Here is a 22,306-nt window from a genome sequence, read left to right as displayed (position 1 = left end):
TGTGTGTGTTTTTTCTGGGAGAGAGTTTTGGTTTGACCTCTACTTTTCTCAATGACTGAAGTTTCTCCAAATTCTCTAAACATGGTTTGAAATTTTAAAATTGTCCCGGCTATCTTTTCTGTTGTTAGATGTTGTGCCACATGAAGTTGTTGCACCCCATGGACAAGTCATCATTTAGGGGAACAGTGGAAAAAGCCAGGGATGGGGCTGCTGATGGACTATGGGGCTCCACTCGAGTAATTCAGTTTGTTTAGATCTCAGTTTCTCTCCCAGCAAAATGGGAGTAATAGTGTTTCTAGCTCCCAAAAGTCTTTCTATTCAAAGGAAGGCAAGAAGGTAGTGTATCAGTGTTGCACTTGGAGGAGATGGCCGACTGGAAAACTCATCTGGCGCCAGGCTCTCGAGGGTTTGCACTTACGCGCATCGCTGCGTTAAAGCGTCTTGCTCTACTTGGTAGCTACTTAGGCCGTGGAAATGAATACTCTCCCGTCTGCGGTTCCCACACAGGGCCTCCGATGGGGACTGTTACATGGACGTGGCCCTTCCTCTGTATGAGAACCTGCGCATCGTGGAGCAGCCCGTGAACCTGAGCAGCCTTGCGCAGAAGTACGCCGAGAAAGCCACCCGGTTCATTCAGCGTGCAAGGTAAGGAGTCCCGTGGCCCCAAGCGCTGCCCACCACGTCCCCGGGCCTCACTGAGCGCCCTGCAAAGCCGTGGCCGACTCCCCCCGTCCAGCGAAGGGCAAGGCACACCTGTCTCCTGTAAGCAAAACTGGAAAGCGGTCCCCCTTGGACTCCCCAGGCCCGGGGCTGCCGTCCCTCAGGTGTGTTCCCAGAGTTGCTGGGCTTCCCTGCATTCCTGCCGGGATCCTGCTCTACTGTCAGCATCACCTGCCCTCCCTGGGGCAGGGTCTGTCCAGTGTATTTTGGGCGCTTAGGGCTTTCGTTGACTTCGTTAGTTGGCAGGGTGTATTTTCTTATTGCTTCACTCACAAACTTACCACCAATTTATTGGCTAAAACAACAGCAATTTATTCTCCCATGGATCTGGAGGTTAGACGTCTGAAATGAGCCTTAGGAGCTAAAATCAAGGTGTCAGCAGGGCTATTTCTCTGGAGGCTCCAGGGCAACATTGTTCTTTGCTTTTGGCAGCTTCTGGTGGCTGCTGGCTTCCTTGACTTGTGACCACATCACTCTAATCTCGATTGCTGTTGTCCCTTTGCCTTCTCCTCTCTGTCATCAAATATCCCTCTAGAATATCTCTTTTATAAGGACACTTGGGATTATATTTAGGGTCTACCTTGAGAATCCAGGATAATCTCTCTGTCTCAAGATCTTTAATTGCTTCTGTACAGTTTCTTTTGCCATATAAGGTAACACAGATTCCAGGGATTACACCCTGGATATCTTTGGGGGCCATTATCAGTGTAACCCACAGGGCTTACAAATTTCAGCATGTACAGGACGTAGGTAGGTAGCCTTTAAGAGGGAAGCAGGCCGACTGCAAGGCAGTAGGGAATGGTGGGGCCTGTGGCGAACTTGAAAGCACATTCCCCATCTCAGGAGGCAGCCGCTACCTAGCTCCCACTGCCCGCTGCTTCTTTGTGGGAATGGGAGCCTGGATTGTCAGAGCTTTCCATTTTACAAGAGAGACGGGATACTTGCCCCTTATGCGAAATCACCTGATCTCTGAATGTTAGAAACAACTAATTAAAAATAACAAAAAGCAAAAAGCAGGACCACACCGTAGTGTGTCTCTAACAAGCTGTATGTGTGTGAGGGCTGCTGCTTTGCAGGCTCTGTCAGGCCAGGGCAGAGAGTGGGATTCCCCGTAGTGCACACTCCTCTTGGGTGCACGTACATAGACCAAGGGGGAACAAGCTCATGCCCGTGCGTGCACACACACCACCACCCCTCCCCTGGTCCTGACCCTTCTCAGCTGCCCCGGCACTATCCTCTAATGACCCCCTGTGTGTTCCTTTCATCTTTCTCTCAGGTTGTAAACTCCTCCAGGGCAATGCAGTAGTTTCCAGTAGGTGCTCTAGTATTTCCTGTGGCTGTAGGCTAAGTGGGCAAGAAAAAATGTGCCGAGTGCCTCTCTACTGTGCAGAATTAAAAATAGACTCCACCTGTGGACAACTGACCACCCAGCTCCTTGAATGTGCAAGAATCCCCCCAGCCCCTTGTTCAACCAGGTCAGATTTTTCTAGAGAGAAGGGCAGCAGGGAGGGTGGAGGCGGCAAGGTCGTAGATCCACGTATGTTTTCTTGATAATAAAACCTACGTCAGGCCTAAATCTACAGAGCGGCGTCTTGGGGCTTCTGAGATTGCGTCTAACCAGTTTCTCGGGACTTTCTGGGAAACCCTGTCTTTTGTGCAGGTGGCCCCTAGGGAAAGGGGAGAGACCCTTCCATCTGGAGGGTGGAGCATTTCTCTGCTCCCTGGAGCTCTGAGATTGTTTCAGGCCCTGTGGCCAGTGACAGGCGGATGCTTCTGGCTGGTGGGAACTGGCCTGGTGGGGACTGGCTCTCCTGTCTTCACGGAGCCTGGAGCAGCACAGCTTCCTCAAGATGAGAGGTGGCAGTCGGCCAGGAACTAGAGACCTAGGGACAGATTACCTCTCGCTCTGAAGAGAGTGTAGTACTGTTCACTCACCTGTTCACTACTCAGTTAAAGGACAAACAGATCCTACTTTATCACGTGAAAAGGTGAAGAGCTGATTTATTCATCAGTTATTAAGTGAAAAGTCACATGAATCCCATTGGCTTTCAACATAGCAGAAAAGAATCCTCAGGCCTGCTGAGTTCTTTAGGGCTTGGCTCACCAGTTCATCCATGACTTTAAGAACGTCAGCAGAAAAGGCCTCCAGGCCTGTGCTCCTTCCTCTGCGGTGCCCACCCTCCCCCTTACCTCCTCCTGGGGCCCCTTCCCCCTCCCCACCTGTGTGTCAGAACTACCAGGGTTCCTAGAGTGTGGGGTCCTGCTCTCCTCCACAAGGGGCCCGCCCTAGGGCTTCTTTGAAAGTTTTACTTGGATCTGTACTTGAACTTAGACCCTTGCTGAAAGCTAATCCTTGACTTGGGTTTTTTTTAAGCAGCAGGCAAACTCTGAATTGACAGAAAGGGAGAAAGCAGGTGGTGTGAGCTCTTCCTTCCATCACAGCTGGCCAGGCCTCTGCTCCTTGCAGGGCCCGGGACTGGGCATTGAAGCTCATTAGGGGGCAAGGGTTTGACCATGATGAGGGCATTGGGCACAGGTATGAGGGGTAGTGAAGGTTCTTTGAAATTAGAGTAGATGGTCAAGATTCCAGGGTGTTTACCAGTCAGTAGGTCTTAGATGTGCATAGATGACCTCTCGGCTTTTCCGTTCCAGCGCCAGCAGCAGACCTTTCCTGCTCTATGTGGCCCTGGCCCACATGCACGTCCCCCTAACCAAGACCCAGCTACCAGCAGGCCCACAGGCCCGGAGGCCATACGCTGCAGGCCTCCGAGAGATGGACGGCCTGGTGGGCCAGATTAAAGACCAAGTTGACCGCACAGCAAAAGGAAATACATTCCTCTGGTTTGCAGGTAAGTAGTAAAACCCAGCCAGCCTATCTGAGATCTAATGGTCAGCTCTGCATGTGTGCCCTGAAGAGCTGAGCCTGGTCAAGTGATCATCTTTAACCGGGTAGGAGGCTCACTCTGAACTTGGAGCCCTACTAGTGTTGGTTGGTTTGAATGCTAAGCACCTGTCCATTTGGGGCCTCCAAGACTAAGCCCCTGGAAAGGTCTGCACCGAGAGATCTGGTACCCTGTTGGGCCCTTAGGTATTGATTGGGGCCATCTGGGTATCGCTCTTAATTGTTAATGAATGACTTTGACATTGTGAACCTATGTAGTCCTCGGTTGGACTGTTCTAAGACTCCCTCTTCACTGCCCTCCTGGTCCCAGGGACTCTGGTTGCTACTGGTCACTAGGCCACCAGGTCCTGTCTTTTGGCTGAGTGGATCTGAACTGGTGAGCCATTTAGAGGCCCCACAGGCACTGTGGGTTTCAGGTCCCCATCTGGATGAGGGCAGTGGTCAAAAGCACTGCCTTTGGGTCACAGAGACACCTGGATTTGAGTCTATGCTACTGTTGAAAAGGTTAATCTCACCAAGCCTCTTCACCTGCAAAGTCAAGCTAACAATGGAACCTAGTCCACAGCATGTTGGAGGATCATGAGATAATCTACGTGAAGCAATGGGCACATAGTAGGTGCTCAATAAGTAGTTGCTGGGCTGATGGCAACGGTAATGCAGTTGCTAACAGGCAAAACTCCATGAGGCAAGAGCCTCAAGATGGGACTAGCCTGGGGAAGGAGGGGCCACCTCTGAAGGTCCAGCAGAGCTTCATTGAAGGGCAGCTCTTCAAGGGCAGGGTCGTATTCGATTTTACAAGTCCCTCTTCTATCTAGTCCCCTGCTGTGCCCAGGGATGTAGGGCCAGAGAGAGAGAGAATCAGCCAAAGTGACCACTAGCCCATTGACCTTTCCGTGTTGCTTCTTTTGGTTTTTAGGAGACAACGGCCCGTGGGCTCAGAAATGTGAGCTGGCAGGCAGCGTGGGTCCCTTCACCGGATCATGGCAAGCTCATCAAGGTAGGGGTCTCAGCTGGCGCTGGTGGATCCCACTGTGGGTGGGACATGGGATTCCGTCTCTGGAAGGACCAACTTCTACCCGGGCCTTAGGGCATCATTGTGAAACAAGGACAAAGTCCTCACCAGTCACCAGGTGCCAGAAAAGAAACCGATTGGAACAGAGAGAGTTTCTGGTTAGCCCAGAGCGTCCTGTCTCTCCTTTCCTCCTGGGACGCTCTCAGGGGACCGGCCCTCTTCCGACAAGCCAGCCCGCGGGCCTGCCCAAGCTGCGCGCTTCCTTTCCTTCCATCCTGCTGCCCTTCCTCATTGTTTCCCTTCTTTCTTTCCTCTTTGAAAAAGTCATCCCTCCATCCACCCAACCATTAAGTCATTGCATTCCTTCAAGAAATATTGAGTACACAGCTACTGGAGGTGTCTGTATCCATTGTCTCTACGCCTTACAATCATAAAAGGTAGGTTCATTTCCATTTACAGAGAGAGGCTCAGAGAGGCCAAGTCACCTGCCCGTGGACACACAGCTTATGAGGAAAGAGCCGGGCTTGCGTCTCCCGGGCACACCACACTGCCCTTCTCTATTTAAACACCCTCGCTCCCAGCTCAGCACCCATCTGCTCTGGACAATTTTCCTCCCAAGGACCATACTTTTCTGAGAGAGCAGCCACTCTGGGGCAGTTGGTAGTATGGACCAGACCCTCAAAAAGGCTCATGCCTCTTTCTGCTTCAGTTTCTCCTCTAAGAATTTCTCCTAAAGAAATAAATATCCAAGTGCACAACAATGTATATAAAATGATGTTTATTGCAGTAGTTGTTTAAAAAGTAGTTGGACATAACCCAAGTGCCCAGCAGTAGAGGAGTGTGAAAGAAATTACGATGCATCCATTTAAAGAAATGCTGCATGTCACTGACCTGGAAACATTTGCATTCAATACTTTTCAGCGAAAAAAGCAGGTTGCAAAACAGTATGTGAAGAATAATTTTATTACATAAAAATAAGAGTAGATATTCTCGGGAAATGGTTAGAAGAGGCAACAGAAGGTAACGAAAGATTAGCAGTAATTACCTCTGGGTATGATTTTTCCCACAACGAACTGGTATTATTCATATCCGAAAAAATTAAAATAAAGTTTTTTAGAAGGTGCTTGTATCCCAGGGGTTCGGAAGTGGACGTGACGAGGTTTCCCGCTGGGCCTGGGTTTTCCTGCCGTCCAGCTTGATCCTGAGCCGTGGCCCCCCAGGTCAAAGGACACAAAGCCCCTTTCATATTAGTCTGGCAGAATATTTGTCATTTCCCAGGACTGTAACCTTTGTGCCCCTCGAGGCCGGGGGCGAGAGGGACGTGCTGGTCATTCCTTTTTATTTGTCAACTTTAACCTGGTGCTCCTTGGCTCGGGTCCCTGGAGAGCTTTACAAGGGAGCGGCTGCCGGGGCTGTGGCCACTGTTCTCTTTCAGCCCGGTCCCCCTCTGTGATGAGGGTGATGGACCCATCTCACTGGACCGCTGGGAGGGGCCCCCGGGCTATTGCCTGCGGGACGCTCGCTCAGCCTCACGCTTGGCCTTCACCTATCCCCGCAAGACTCCGTTGCTTCGCTGCCAGCCGAAACACGGCGGTGCCCCAAAGGGGGGAATTGGGAGGGGACCGGCAAATGCCCTAAGAGAGGCTCTCTTGGTAAGGTACCCGGGTAGCGTAAATAGTATGTGGATAACTTTCCTGGTGTCCTGGCCTCTGTCTTGGGAAACGTTCCTCAGTAGCTGGATTTCAGTTGTCTCAAGAGAACACTTTTTTGAGCACGGACTTGCCCAGTGTTGCTGCTCGATGTGGGATCTGAGTGGCGGGCACGGCACCTGAATTCGTGGGGGGCTGGGGCTGGATTCATTTTCTTCTCTCAGGAGATCCTGGAGGCAGACTTTGCCTGGGGATGCACGCTTCATGTTCACCTCCAGACCAACTCCGCTATTCTAGAGCCTTCCTCGCTGCCCAGCAAGCTGCAGTGGGCCCCGGGAGGCCAGGCGGAGCCCTGCGGGGAAGGGCCGAGCCAGGCGCCCGGGCAGGAGGTGAGCTGGGGGTCCTCCTAGACCGCCTGCCCCTCCTCGCGCAGGTTCCCCGTCAGCGGGTCGCCTGCACATCCCACGGTAAGGGGGCCAGCCTCGAGAGCGGATGAAAGAGAGAAGACGGTCGATATTTTTGCAGCGGAGTAGGACAGACAGGACTCAGAGCCCTGCTTTTTCCTCTGCGCAGCCAGCCCGCTGCGTCAGGCCTCGCACTGCCTTCTCCTGCTTTCGGCCCCCCGGGCCCCCCTCCTCGCTTCCCCTTCCTTTCCTGGCCGGGCCGCCTTGCTCAGCTGATGGGATGAGGCAGTGTCTCCTGGAGTCATCTCTTCACCCCGTGCAGGAGCGAGGGTGCTCCCCTGGGCTCGGCCTGCGCCCTGCAGGGGTGAGGGGAAACCATCCGGGGGGGCGGAGGGCAACCCAAAGTGACCCTGCCTCCTCCCGAACAGGACACGAGGCGCCCGCCCACCGCTAACCCCAAGCCCACGGCCCCCGCCCGGCCTGGCTCTGAGCGGCTGTCCCTCTCTTCCCCACTCCAGACCTGCCTCCTGCCCGGGACAGAACCCGCACCTTGTTTGTCCCCTAACAGACTGCTCCTCTGTCTGGAAACTCTTTTTTTGTTTTATTGGAAGAGCAGAACTGTTCCTTCCTCCCCCTTGGTGATGAGGAAACATTCTGTTGAACTTGGCACCCTCAGCCTCTGAGAGACCTTGGTTGTTTGTAATCTGATGCTATCAGGTTGTTGCATAACTTTCCCACTGGGAAGCAGGCTCTGCATCCGGGGCCTTCTGTCCAGTGGGGAGGGGGAGGGGGAGGGCCAGAGAAAGGTCAGAGGTGGGCTGGGTGAGGGAGCATGCATGGGACAGGCTGTTGGCTGTTGGCCCTGGTCGGGGACAGGGCCAGCTGGTGGGGACCCAGTGGAGGTTGAATTGTGTGTCCTTCTGGGCCTTGGGCCACCAGGCTTGAAATGTCCCCATCATCACAGTTCAGGCCACCCCTGGCCAGCCAGAGTCATCGGTCCCAGCAGAGGCCTGGCTGCCCTTTGTTTCTAGAAAACCAGCATGCTACGGGCACCCTTGGCAAGGGCACATGTTTATATTTAGAAAGGAAGCCTGCTGCTTCGGAAGGTTAGAGAACGTGGGCTCCTTGGAACCGGCGTGTTCCTCCCAAGCCACAAGCTCAGACGTCTTCGCAGGCCAGGCAGGTGATACAAACACACACGTGTGCGTGTCACCAGTGTGGGCCATTCCGGAGTCAGGACACTGGAGACAGGGTCCTGTCTAATGACATTCAAAATTAGTTTTAAAACACACACACACACAAACCATACATGCCACCCTGGCTGGTTTGGCTCAGTGCTTAGAGTGTTGGCCCACGGACTGAAGGGTCCTGGGTTTGATTCCCGCCAAGGGCACAGACCTCGGTTGCAGGCTCGATCCCCGCTCTGGTCAGGTGCGTGCAGGAGGCAACCAATCAATGTGTCTCTCTCACATCGATGTTTCTCTTTCTTTCTGTCTCTCTCCCTTCCACTGTCTCTAAAAAGCAATGGAAAAAATATCGTTGAGTAAGCATTAAAAACACACACACACACGCAAAAAACCATCCATGCTAAACCAAGTGTCGGAGGGCGCAGTTCAGTGTCTGAGCTCCCCGGTGGCAACTGCTGCTCTTCTCTATCTGTAGGTAATTTTTTGGTGGTTTTTTTTGGATGGCATTTTTTTTGGCACTTTGTGGCACACACTATGCCAAAGGGTCTTGCTTCGAGCTTCATATACATTCTCTTGTGTAACTTCCCCCCACCCCATGAGATGAGTACAACCTTGTTGCCCCTCCGTGGCTGGGGAGACTGAGTCTGATGGGAGTTAAGAGCTCTGCCCAAGGCCACAAAATGAGGAGGGGTGGCCCTGGAGCTCGACCTGAGGCCTGCCGGGTGCCAGAGGCGCCTCCCCCTTACCTTGCTAACATTCCTAAAGCTCAGGCCCTCAGACCATCGCTTCAGATTCACCCAGAACCCAAGTCCTGCTCTGGACTTAGTGAGCCCGCGTCTCTGGGGTTTTCCCTGTGGTCTCCGGGCTCTACCAAGAAGTTTCGAACTCGGTCTCTGACTCAGCGTGGCGTGGCGCTTGGGTCCCTTTCGGGAGAGACTGCTGTTCCAAGCTTGGGCCAAGGGCGCCGTCCCTGGCTGGCCCTGTCTCCACGCATGAGGGACTGGTCACTTCACTTCCATGGCCAGGAAAGGACAAGGAAGCAAATCCATGAATCATGGTTCTGTTTATATTTTGGTTGCTGAGGCTAAATATTTATTGCTTTAAGTAAGAGGCTCTGCTTTAATTAGAGTCATAACTAACCACAAGTGCATTGAGATGCGTTCTCATGACTATGGGACATGCTTTTCTCAACAGAAAGCCACATGCAGCTAACACTTTTCATGAGCTGGTGCCACTGGTCAGGGGATTAGGGTTTAGCTACACTGAGAAACAGCTTCTGGCATCAGAAAGTACATAGAAAGGTAACCTGTGGACTTACCTGTTGTTCTTCTTGTAACTGATGGGTTCATAGTTATGATCCGGTGTCTTAAAGATGTGAAGGTGTGGGCAGTGTAAAACCCCGTGATTAAAAGCACTAGGCTACATTTAATTTTCAAATGCATTATGCCCACTTTCCGATCGTGCCCCTGCCCCGCCTGCTTCTGGAATGGGCGCTCTCTCCACTTTAAATCACCAAGAGTGCATCCCAGGCCAATTAAATTGAGATTTCTGGGAAGGGACCTCTGCATGGGTATTTTTCATGATCCCCTTGTGATTCTACTACACATCCAGGGGTGAGTGGGAACGCCACCCTGGAAAATGTAATGACTGAGAGTGTTGGCTGTGTAGTTAGGCCTGGGTTCAAATCCCGGCTCTAGCATTTGCTAGCTGTGTGAACTTGGGCAAGTTACTTAACCTCTCTGAGCCTTGGTTTCTTCATCTGAAAAATGGGTATAATAAGCACCTATTTCTCAAGGGTTAAATGAGATAATGCAGGAACGCTCAGGAGTACTTAACTTGGTGCTTCGGCCGGGCTCGGTAAACAGGAGATGCTAGTGTTACTGTTATTACTGTGTGTAGCTAGGAGTGAGTTTCCATTAGCAGGAGCACGGATCACTGGAGAGGACCAGGGGACCGGAGGCAGCCCTCCTGGGATTCGGCCTCTGCTAGTGCAGAGAAGCCACAACAAGCACTATGACTGTGGTCATCAGATTCCACAGCCCTGGGGACCCACAGAGAATGCCAGTGAGAGTTTTTAAGCTTGTCCACCCCCAGCAGCGCCACTGAGATGCTGGGATGCAGGATAAGACGGTATCCACACCTTGAGGCGTATACACTTTAATAATTGCTTATGCACACCCTGGATGCTTTTCAGATAAATTGCTTTCGAGTGTGAGGTCTCTGGGCATGGCTGGGATATAGAGCCGTGTCTCTGTGTTAAAGCCAGAACCCAGCTGCCGCCAGACTAGCTGGCCAGCTCCACCACACAGAGGGGGATGGACCCTCATGTGGACACACCGAGGGGCTTTGCTCAGCTAGCCTTTTTCTCTCTTTCTCTTAATTCTGAATCTTTGCCTGCGGCCCATTTGCTTGGTTGACATCTACACGTTTTATAACTGACTGAGTTCCTTCTAACCCCTCCAGCTTTCAACCCTCTGCTGAAAACGGCAAACACATCAAAGTATTTTTCTCTGAAAAATGACTTAGGGAAGTCCCTTGCCTGAAAGCAGCAACACAAAAGCTTGTGGCAAACAAGCAGACTCCCTAGTGGTGAAGGCCAATTAGCAGATTTCTTAATTAGGGGCTAGTGTACCGTTCTAGAAACATCCCGGAGGCAGAGAACAACTCCTGTGCCCACCCTGGTGCCTGCATCTGGTGACTGTCAGAACTACCAGCTCATTTCTTGGAACTGAAGCCTTCACCTTAGCATTGGGCCTCAAAGGTTGCAGAACTGTGTGAATTTTGTGCACCAGAGACATGCAAATAAACAGGTTCTGTATCTCCCCCAGCTCTCCCCCAAGCTTCCCCATAAATTCCCCTCGTGGGGGTGGAATTCTCTGCAGAGCCCTAGCACATGCAAGTGTGGACACTCCCTTCCTCCCTACTCTTTGGCCTTAAGCTGCGGCGTAAATCATGTACCCAAAGCAGCGCGGGCGTGGGTTCCCTGCTTTGTGTGGTTCTGGATTCTCTCGTCTGTGGGCGTCAGTAATTGGGAGTAGGCTCTGTGTGTGTTTGTGGAAGGGTGGCTCTCGTCCGGAAGGATGGATTTGAGAACTCTTGGGCCAGGCCGAAGAGCTTCCCATGCAGGCTGCACAACTCCACTTGGTCCCAAGAGCCCCACACCCCAAAACACGAACGGTCCATAGGAGCGGGGTTGCTTTGTGTTTTTTGCTTCTCACTTCGACACTTGGGGGACCCCAAAGCTGGCCACGAGGAAACCTCAAGAATGCTGAGCATTTCTGGGGTGGCATGCTGGGCGCCGGGCCAGGGACCTCCAAGGCTCTGTGTAGTGCAGGGGGGCAGAAGCCTTGGCCTTGCTGCCCACTCCTTCCCATCACCATTGCTCTCACATCCACGCCAGCCGAGCTGGGGAGTCGCATGACCACGGGACGTGTGAGCCACACACACGTTTGCTTTGGCAGGCTTTCTACAGGCTAACCCTGAGGAATCCTTGGCTCGGCTAGGGTGCGGGTGGGGCGTGTGTGGGAGTGGTGGGGATGGTCATGGTTAACTCGAGGCAACATGTGTTCGGGATGTTTCCATCAAACATGACCTCATCTCCTCCGGCCCGCTGGCCACCGTTACTCTGGTGGTCACTTTTTGACTTAGCATCTACAAAAGGAATTCCTTTCGTTACCAGAGTGGAAATTCATAGATTGCACATAGATTGTCCTTGCCTCCTCCGGGGAGGCGTGAGGTCGGAGTTTTACTAAAGCTGTCTCCGAAGCATGGGATCAGCTTGTGAACTCAAGGTAAAACAACGCAAAGCAGAAACAACAGCAGAGTCCATGCCCGGCCCGAGGTTGGGCCCGGGCAGGTCAGAGAGCTGGGGAACTTTCTGCCTTTCTCTTTTCAAACCATTGTATGTTTTCATCCAAAGCGGACGGCCACATTATGATCAGTAGGAAGACAAATTCATTTATTTAATGAGTGTTTGTTAAGTGCCCTTGTCTTGGGTGCACAAGACTGGCGAAGTCTCGTGGTGTGGAGACTCACAATAAGCGAGTCAGTGAGGCCGACGATGCGAAGTGTGACGCGGTCTGAAGAGACTAAAGTGACGTGGTTTCAGTAAAGGGCGACCGAGGCAGCTACTTACATATGTCGAGTCCGGTAAAATAAAAGCACGTCTTGAAAGATATTCGCTAGTTGGCTAAAAATAGCTGGTCACTACTGTAGTTGTCAGGTGCTCTGGGAGGGCCTCCTTAGAGAGGGGCCCGTGACCCAGGGCGCAGCTCCGAGGTGAAGGGCAGGCCTGAGTTACTGCTGTCAAAGAACCCACCGCCTCCTCTCCTTCCGCAGGGGGAAGTCCAGCCAAGCGGACCACCTGGGAAGGAGGGCACCGCGTCCCGGCTGTGGCGTACTGGCCTGGCAGAATCCCCGCCAATGTCACCAGTCCTGCCCTGTTAAGGTATGACACCCAAACTACCTTGACGCGTTGGGGTTCACCGCAAGAATATCTTGGCCCTGGCCGGTGTGGCTCGGCAGTTAGAGCATTGGCACGTGCATCGAAGGGTCACGGGTTCGATTCCTGGTCAAGGACAAGTACCTCGATTGCAGGTTTCGTCCCCGGCCCTGGTTTTCCGGGCGCGTGCAGAAGGCAACCAATCTATGTGTCTCTCTCACATCCATGTCTCTCTCCCCCTCTCTCCCTCCCTTCCACTCTCTCTAAAAATCAATGGAAAAAATATCCTTGGGTGAGAATTAACAGAATAAAGAAAATCAGGCGTTTGAGTGGGTCAGAGACCTCAACCTTGTCCACCGCCCGCCTTTCCCAGGCGTCCCCAGGCAGTTCCAAAGCTCGGATTGTAGCAGCATGGACCTGCCACCTGCAGTTCCACCTGCTGTTAAAGCAGTGGCGCAGGGCAGTCTTCCCAGGCCACCCGGCTTAATGTCTGGGTGAAGAGGGGACCGGGCGGGCTTGGTGGCCTTCAGCGCTGAGTCGTGGTGGTGGGTCTGCTACAGCGTGTCCCTTCCGCCCTGGCCCCAGCTGATGGGAGGAATCGATCATTTGAGCTGGAATAATTCCATCCTTGGAGGTAGGGCAGGTGTCCCAGGGGTGGCTGTGTGAAGCCAGCATTTCACGGGCAATCCCATGGCCCCAAGAGAGGCATGTAGATGTCCACTTGCCCTGGAGGGGAGGGGGAAAGGAGGCGAGGCCACCAGGCTGGCAGGGAGAGAATGAATCCTTAGGCGGGGACATTCTCCGTACCCCTGGCAATGAGGCCTCTACAAGAAGGCGGGTCACTGGGTGCTTCCTTCAAAGAAAGGACAACTGTCCATGTGACATCTCGCCGTCGCCCTTAACTCCTTGTTAAGGCACATCTAGGAGGCCATCTCCTGGGCACAGAACTTGGCTGTGGGTGTGCCGTTGAGCTGTGTAACCTCAATGGGGACTTTCCACTCATTCAGACAGGGTCTGCCCTATATTCACCGACAAGGGGGACCCTCAGTAGAAGCCAGTGCCTGCTCATGTGCTCGGAGGTTTGGGTCTGTTTGAGGACTAATTTACTATTTCCACGGGTTCTTCATCATCAGCTGAATGTACGAGCCTAGAGAACACAGCTTAGTAGAGGAAAGCAAGCTCCACGGGCCCCCTGGAGCACCCCCAGACCTGGTGGGGGGAGGAGAAACAAGCCCAGGGCAGAGGTGGGTAAACGGCTCCACTGGCCAAAGCAGGGAGTGGGAGGCACCACCCCGGGCAGCCTGTGGGGCCCAGGACTCCAGGTCAGCCCCGTACCGTCAAGAGGGCTGGAGCCCTGTGATGTCAGGCTGGCCGGGAAGAGGGCCAGGCGCTCTGCTTTTTATGGGGCTGACTTGGTGCGCGCGGCCAGGCCAAGTGTTCTCAGGCCAGGCTGCACACGCACAAGGAACCGCCGTCTCTCAAGTTACATCACCCAGACCAGGCACGTGCCTCCCACTTGAGAGCGGTGTTTACACCTGTCCCCTGCCACAGCCCTGTGATACGATTGCGTCATCCTGTGGATCATCCAGGGCCCCAGAGACGGCAGCTGACACGGGATAGTTTGGGGACCGCAGGAAGTGAATCTCAGTACAAGGTAACATTTACTTGAGGGCGCCAGGAATTTTTACCAGAACGACACTGATACACTCTAGCAGCCCCTTGTAGGATGGTTTTGGTGTTAAACGGGTCTCGGTTGTATCAGGACAGTTTGTCTCCACAGAACCCACCCTCTTGTGTCTTCCCACCTGAATCCATGTGCGCTTGGGGGGAGCATCCTTGCTGCCGGGACCGGCTGCCCGGTGCCTGCCTCCCGTTTCCACGGCTCCCTCAGGCTCAGTGCTGAGGAGAGACTGGGGCTGACGGGTCCCGTTCCCGGGAGCCCAGCGCTCCCGCCCAAGTGCTTATCGCTCTCCGAGTACGTCACAGCGCAGAGGATACAGATCTGTCACAGCTCAGAGGAAACAGATCTTCCAGATAAGGCCGGAGTCGTTTAACCTGTATTCTGGCTGCCCTGATGTAAACACCAGGGAGCAGATGAGTTGATACAAGGATTCACACAAATACAGAAAAGTAAAAAGTGTTGAGGGGCAGGGGAGAAGGGATCCGCACTAATGCCACTGGCTCCCTCTTAGAGGTAACCGTTGCTCACACTCTGGGTGCACGCAGCTGACGTGGTAGGATCCGAGAAAGGACTCCAAAGCCCGGTGACACAGTGACAGAATGGGGGAAAATTCATTTATTCAACAGATGTTTATTGTTGTGTCCAGCTAGGGGTGAAGCACTGCCCTAGGCACGGATGCTCCTGACTTTGGGGAGGCGACCTACCTTCAGGAGGGCGGGGCTTGGGCGGCACGTGGGAAGGAGCCTGCTGGCGATTGGAACCTAAAACCAGAAGGGAGGGTGTCTCAGCCTCGCACTGTTGACCTTTGGGGCCGGATCATGCTCTGTCGTGGGGGCTGCCCTGTGCACTGTGGGATGTTCAGCAGCATCCCTGGCCTCTGCCCACTAGATGCTGGTCACCTCCCCACCCCTAGTTAGGACAACCAAAATGTCTCCGGGCAGCTCCAAGTGTCCTCAGGGAGGACAGATTCAGGCTGGTTGAGAACCAGAGCTTTGTGCGTAAGAAGGGGAGGGGTCTGCTCTGCATCCAAAGTGGGAGCCCCTGTCTGCTCAGCACAGAAGAGTTCTCTCTCTGAGATCCCTGGGGCGAGCGCAAGGGAACCAGAATGGTGTGAAGAGCTGGAAACAAGCTCATTTGAGAAACACGAAAGCTGCTGGTTAGCCAGGAGAGTAGATAATCCCCTGGGAACCCCGTGGCTCCTTCTGACATCCGAAAGGTGGTCATTACATGGAAGGGGGATTCGACTGGTTCTGGACTGTCTCGAGCCACAGAACTGTATCCTGGGAGTAGGAGCTACGAGGGGGAGATGTTCATGTCACTGTCCGGTGGTTTCAGTGTTGCCCTGGTCAGGGTCAAGCCACATGTCCAGCAAGTCATCACCCCCACCCCCTGTGCACGCTCGCATGCACGCTCGCACACGCGCACACACACACACACACACACACACCCTTACCTGGCAGTGAGCAGCAGTAGGGGAGACAAGGAGGTGACCCCCCCCCCCCCCCAGCCTCGCTGGGCTCTGCAGTGAACGCTCACGCTTCACCGTTGGGCTCTGCTGATGCTCTGAGGGCAGCTGCGGCCCCTCCAACCCCCGCAGGCGGCGTAGGCCGGGAAGGGGTAGCACTGGCTTTTCCCACGGGAAACGAGAGGGAATGACCCCGCAGGAAGAAACTTGCAACTCCATGCTAAAACCACTGCTCCCCACGTCCTAGGGACAGTTCCCACTCTTCCATGGTCTGGATGGAGGAAGTCCTGTTGTCCCCCCCCATGTCCAGTCCCACGCCCCCCCACTCTTTCCCCGAGCAACCCCCTCACCCTTCTCACTTCCCATCTTCAGATCACGTCCACCGTCTTCCCAGATATACTCTCACCAGCTTCTAGGAAGCGCCATCCCTTCCCACCCGCTGACCTTGCCCTGGGATGCACTCCACCCCAGGGTGGCCCGTCACAGCAGCAGACTTCCCATCAGCCCTGGTCCTGAGGTCCAGGCGGTTCCACACACAGCCCCCCCCCACTGGGGGCAGGGCCCCCCCCATCCTCTCCGTCACCCAGGCTCCTTGGCAGCTCCGTGGCTGAGAACATGGATGCAAACACTGCCTGCGGACAGCCGTCAGCGCCTTGCGTCGGCCAAAGCCATAGCAAGAAATGGAATATATTCCCACACGGGCAAAAGAACCTGCAGGGGTGTCCCCTGCCCACTCCAGTGGCAGCCTTTGGTGGTGGAGCCGAGCAGGCTCCTGGCTGCCCTTCACGTCTCCAGAGGCCGTGGCTGGGGGGACGGGGGTTGTTCTCCCTTCTAAAGTCAGGGCCGGCTTCTCTGTCGGGCCCAGGAGGTGCAGTGCCGGGGCCAGGAGACTTTGGGAGCACGTGACCTTTTTATTTCCTTCTAAAACCAGAAGAAATAAATAAAAAGAACTTTTGGGTAGAAGAAAATGGTTTTATGTATACTGTTTATATAGTCATCTTTATGTCCGCGCAGCTGTGAAACGGAATTTTGGATAGTTTGTATGGAGGAAAGGACCTGGGAAGGCAACAGAACCGGGGTTCTCATGGGAGTCAGACTGGGACCCCGCCCAACGCCTCACCCCGTGTATCATAACAAACTGCAGAGACCTGAAAATGTCAGGTTTTTTTCCTTCACTTTCCTCAAGGTTTAAAGACGCCCAGGACCAATTACTTAGGTGAGGTTTGAAGTTGGAGCAGCTGAGGTCCCTTTGGCAGCCTTTGTAGAGCTGATGGTTTCTCCAGGTCCATGCCCAGGCTCGGGGGGCACCGGGACTGTCTGTGCCCAGGGGGACCTCCCTCTTCCAGGGAGAACCTGGGGCTTGGCTTCCTCCACTGCATGAGCAAGGAGTTCTGAGAACCCGAGCTGCTGGGCCTGGCGAGTCACCGAGACACCCACACGTTTCTCTGGGGCTGGAGATTTCCTCTGTGCTCTGGCCGCCTGGGACCCTCTGAGGTTCCCGGTAAACGCTGAGACACCGGGATTCCGAGAACATCAGGCTCGGCGCTGTCTAATGAGCAGGCGAGCTCGTGACAGAGGCGGGGAAACAGCATGGAAAGGACACCAGGCCTTCCAGGACCGAACACCCCCGCTCCTCCTGCTCCCGGCTGGCCCCGTCTGTGTGTGACGCGGACCTCGGTCGGGGCGCGAGCTAGAGGAGGGTCCCGCGCCCCCCACGGCGCACTGCGGCCTGGCAGCCACCTTGGGCCCCCGACGGCTCCTGGGCGGCGCTGCACTCTGCAGATGCTTTCTCTGGGCTCCTTGACACTGCATCCGTGTGGGATGCCAGCTCCCGGGGCACGTAGGTCAGGAGATAAGCCACCAGCCCCAGGGACCGTGAAAGCGGAAGGCAAACCAGAGACACTGTACCGTAGTCAAAGGAGGGGTTCTGCCCGGGGTCACAGGCAGCGATCTGGAGAGGAAGCAGCAGAGGCGGGGGGAGAAGCCGCATGGCAGGTCCCATCTGCAGCACCCCTTCCCTTTTAGATATGTTTTTATTAATTTTTTTATTTTTAGAGAGGGAAGGGAAGAGAGAGAGAGAGAGAGAAACATCGATGTGAGAGAGAAACATCCATCAGCTGCCTCCTGCACGCCCCCTCTTGGGGATCGAGCCCACAACCCGGGATGTGCCCTGACCTGGAATCGAACTGGCGACCTCTAGGTGCGTGGGACGACGCTCAACCGCCAAGCCGCACCAGCCAGGCTGTCGCCCGTTTTGGAGGGAAGAGCTCCCCCCCCAGGCGCCCACTGGGAAAAGTGGCAGGTGTGAGTCTGAAGTTTGCTCCTGCGCCAGCCTCAGGCCAGCCGGAGCCTCTTTCCCGGGGAAGTCCAGCCTCGCTCACATTGCCCCTGCCCTCCCAGTTCCAACAGGTCCCACAGACACTCCGTGGGCCGGGCCCGCGGGTCAGCAGCTCTGGTGAAAGGGCAGCCCGTCGGGTCTTGCTGACGAGCTGTTTCCGACGTGAGCATAGCGGGCTGGACACAGGTGCGCCCTGTGGTAGAGTAAAATTGTACCATGAGTTTAAAAAAATCACATGAACAAACCCCACCAAAATGTTAACAGTGGCTGCCTTTGGGCGGTGGACTGTCTGTGCATCATTTTCTCCTTTCTATGTCTGGATGTGCTATTTCTATCAGGAGCGTTTGCTCTTCTGTGATGGGAGGAAATAGCTAAATTAAAGGAGTTGGAGTGTTTCACACATCATGGGATTCTAAGCAAAGACTAGATATTTGCAACACAGAAACCCGGGGAAGGAGAAATGAGGTCCACATTCTCTTCAGACACCTGTCACACACTGTGCCCTCTGGGCTGGTGGCTGTGGCCTAGCTGGTGACAGGTAGAACCACTTAGATAGGTCCACGGGGTGCCCCTGAGAACAGTTATAATACATCCAGTGAGCACTTTCTGAGTGCCAGATTCTTCTCTGTGTCTTTATTATCATCATGGCCTTTTTTAAAATAATCTTCACCCGAGGATATTTTTTCCATTGCTTTTTCAGGGAGAGTGGAAGGGAGAGAGAGAGAAAAAAACACTGATGTGCGAGAGACAGATTGGTTGCCTCCCACACACACCCTGACCAGGGCTGGGGATCGAGCCTGCAACCGAGGTATGTGCCCTTGTTCAGAATCGAACCCAGGACCCTTCAGTCCGTGGGCTGACGCTCTAACCACTGAGCAAAACTGGCCAGGGCTCATCCTGGCCGTTTTAGAGAACAGAAAACCGAAGCCTGGAGGAGCCAGATAGGTGGCAGCACTGGGGTTTGAGTCCAGGCAGCACCTGGCCGCTGAGCCACCGGGCTCTTCTGCCTCTTGCAGGAGCAGAAACCAAGGTGGAACCTGACAGAGGGCCAGGCAGGTGGAGGGGGCGGGCTACAAAGGAGGCTGCTAGTGCCGGGCGTGGGCTGGTCCAGTAGGTCTTGCCCACAGTATGGCCAGGGAGAGAGTCTGGGACCAGCCAGGACCAAGGGTGTGTCATTTTCCCTGCAGCCTGCTGGACATCTTCCCAACTGTGGTGGCCCTGGCGGGGGCCAGCCTGCCCCAAGGCCGCCACTTCGACGGCCTGGATGCCTCCGACGTGCTCTTTGGCGGGTCGCAGACTGGGCACAGGGTAAGTGGAGGAAATATGTACCTGCCTGGGCTCTTCAGGGGGCTGACCTGCCACCTGTCACCCGGGGTCAGTTCGCCTTTGTGCAAACAGAGCCATCCTCAGAGGATGCAGGCAAGCAGCTGCTCCAGATCCAGTTCAAGAAACCCCACGGGTGACTCCTCTGAGGTGACCCTCTCTCTCCACTCCCTTCCCTTCCCCTATAATCCACCTGCTGTGTCAGTCCAGGTTTATGTCTAACCATATGGCCAAGGGTGGGTGCACAGTGGTGCTCATTCCCTGTGAGAGACCTTTGGGTGGAGGGACAGTCCCCTGGCTCCTGGAGGGCCCAGGGAGAGGCTCAGCAGCCCCCACTCTGGCTTCGGGCCTGTGCTCCCAACACCCCAGTGTCCTCTCTTCAGGTGCTCTGAAGCACAGCCAGGAAATGCGGGGCCCGATGGCCTTTCCCCGTCATTTCCCTGTGTTTTCCCTTCACCAGGAGGGGAAGGGGAAGTCGGAGCGGGGGAGGAGGGGGAAGGAACCAGAAGCCTCTTTGCAAGGCTCCGGGAGCAGGACTTCACAGTTTCGGACCACACATCAAAGGGCCTATTTATATTTGACTCGGATGCTGCTCGAGTGTCCTGTGGCAGCCACCGAAGCCGCCCTTCCCCCTCGGCTGCCCCAGCAAGCCGCACCCTGGGCCCGGGAGGGCGCTTCTGGTAAACGTGTTAGCTTCCAGGTGTTGTCGGTTGATGCCTGCCCCCCCCCCCCCCAAGTACCCGTCTCTCCGGAGCAGCTGACTTTCAGCAGCTGCAGATGCTCGGGCTCCGAGGCCGAGCCCTGCTCCCGAGCACAGCAAAGCAGGGAAGTGGTTTCCTCCTTCGGGCTCAGAGTTTGCAGTAAGTGACCCTGGGGGCTGATCCAGGACGTCAGCGAGGTGCTCCTGAGTGTTTGTCACCATGGCTACTAACGAAATCATTGGAGTCACCAGGAAGTGCTTCAGGGCCTGTGGTCTGCTTGATGTGGCGCGGGCTCTGGAAGCAGCTCTTTCGCACTCACTTCCGTTCCCACAGCGGGAACGGCCGCCGTCTTTCTCGAGCCTGCAGGCTGCCGGAGGCCCCATCCACAGGGCTCAACAGTTACTCGTCCAGTGCCTGACGGAGGGCCAGGCGCAGCCACGGCACTGCTCGGGCTTTTCGTGGGAGTGCTTGCGTGGTGACGCAGCTCGAGCCGGGCCGCTCTGCCCCCTCACCGCACCCCACGGCCCACGGAAATCCCCACCCTGTGCCCTTGCCGAAGCCGCGGCGGTTATCTGAGAGTGAAAGCACGTGGGCGCAGGCACCCGGGGCCCACCCAGCCCTCGGCGCTCGATTCCGGCAGGTGAAGATGGAGCTTGGGGGCACATAGGGAGTTGTTGGCCTTGGACTTCTCTGGTCACCTACTAAAGAGACTATAATAAATCATCTCTAACTTGATGAAGGAAGGCCAGGGGTAAAACTATGAGTGATTATATAGATAGACACATGTGTATGCCTGGGTGTGTTTAAATAAGCACAATTTAGTTGTGTTCACCCTCAGAGATGGCCTGGGCTTACAAGGATTCTAATAAGGGTTGGTTTAGAAGAAAACCATCTGGTTTCAGGAAACTCAGAGTGACTCCTACTTATCTCAATACAATATGCAAATATATCTCGGCCGTTGGGTTCTTCCCTACTTTGCAAATGAAGTAACCTAGAGCCACTAACATTTCTGCACCCTCCCCAGGTCCTTTGTTGAGAGGTTTAAAGGCAAATTAACGGGCAATTGGTTTTCCTACTGAATGGCAGCTGGGGCCGTCCTGAGACTTGATGTTCGGAACCAGAAGCAGCTGGCGCCATGCTCCACGCTGCGTATTGCATTTGCTGAGCCTTCTGCTTCTGATGTTGACAGGGCCGCGTCTTAGCAGAGAGGGCGACCACAAGGAGGGAGAGGGGAGCCAGGCAGGGGAGGGTCACCAGCTTCCCACTTTGCACTCTGGGTCTCCCAGATGGAAGTGGGAGGCCGTAATGTCCCCACGGGTCAAGTCATATCTCAGCCCCAGGTTGCCGTGACCAAGCCCAAGGATTGTCAACAAAGGGAAGGCCTGCCTGATGGCTCTGCCACTGCCCAGCCCAAACCAGCCCGGAGCTGCCGTGGGTCACAAAATGCTTGGCACATGCATGGGGGCCATACGTTGAAACGGAAGCTGGGTAGCTGGGTTTTAGCCCCTGTCGCTTCTCGTGGTGAGAGAGCATCCCGAGTGGCTGGCGAAGGGCTGACCACTTTTGGGGGAGAAGAGCTGTGCACCCACCCCCACCCTATGGGATAGGAGGCCTCCTTCTGGGGATGCGACGCAGGCACCTGCCTTCGGATGACTCTCATGTGCAGACACAAAATAGGACAGAACAAAGCAAAGGGGTAAGAAGGGCAACCGAGAAGGTGCAACGTGTTTTCGGAAGGTAGTTTCGTCTTTGAAATTTGGCGTCCCCGGGGGAGGAAATGTCTGCAGCTGTGATTCATGGGTAAATTGGCCAACCTCCTTCCTATGTTGATATAAACAAGAACACTACAATCAGGCTGCTCCAAGGGGGAAAAAGATATACACGTTCTCCAAAAGCCGTCCAAGTTTCTGAGGGTGAGCCGTCCCCCAGTGTGAGCTTCCTCTCGGGCCGTGGAAGTTGCCTCTGGAACTGTCGCCTAGATATCCCAGCCCACACTATGGAATTTCTGTCGCCGAGACGCGACGTCCGTGCCGGGAACCGGCGGACCTTGACTCCCATCTTCTGGATGTCCGAGTGCATCATGGATCAGTTGACAATAGGTTTTCCAAGTCCCCCACTTCCTGCCTTCTCCGCAAGGAAACAGCAGCCTCCTGCGGTGAGAGGCTTGGCTTCCCGGGGCTGGAAGAAGTGAGGGTTTTGAGTTACCATCTCTTTTCCTGTTTGGAAGGAGCCCGCTGTCATCACGCTGGCTGGGGGACTGCAGAGGCTGTCACGAGAGCGCCACGGCACGGAAGAGGCAGGTGTGGGAGGAGGGAGCCCCGCCCTCGGCATCCTCTGGCAGCCGGGAAACTTGGGGGGACAGCTGTTTACTGCTCCAACAGATGTTTCTCATTTTTTTTTTTTTTTTAGCCCCATGGAAACTTTGAATCATGTAAGCGCCTTCCCAGTGATATATATCGGTCATGATTCATACCAGGGCGGTC

The 22,306-nt window shown here is 54.8% G+C and overlaps 1 protein-coding gene across 8 annotated transcripts in view; it reads left to right on the top strand.

Annotated features, from left to right (window-relative positions):
* Nucleotides 1–22,306, top strand: part of ARSG (arylsulfatase G) — a 79,860-nt gene that overhangs the window by 48,694 nt on the left and 8,860 nt on the right. For 6 of the 8 annotated variants that reach the window (XM_081162107.1, XM_081162111.1, XM_081162112.1 and 3 more), the window contains 5 exons: nucleotides 508–645; nucleotides 3,373–3,569; nucleotides 4,539–4,619; nucleotides 12,213–12,321; nucleotides 18,987–19,107. In XM_081162107.1, the coding sequence (XP_081018233.1) occupies nucleotides 508–645; nucleotides 3,373–3,569; nucleotides 4,539–4,619; nucleotides 12,213–12,321; nucleotides 18,987–19,107 (646 nt within the window). The remainder of the gene's footprint in view (nucleotides 1–507; nucleotides 646–3,372; nucleotides 3,570–4,538; nucleotides 4,620–12,212; nucleotides 12,322–18,986; nucleotides 19,108–22,306) is intronic. The other 2 variants (XM_081162110.1, XM_081162109.1) reach the window with 2 other exon arrangements.

This window comes from Miniopterus schreibersii (assembly GCF_964146895.1).
Source record: "Miniopterus schreibersii genome assembly, chromosome: 16".
NCBI classification, from domain to species: domain Eukaryota; kingdom Metazoa; phylum Chordata; class Mammalia; order Chiroptera; family Miniopteridae; genus Miniopterus; species Miniopterus schreibersii.
This window is presented reverse-complemented; position numbering and strand designations above follow the sequence as displayed.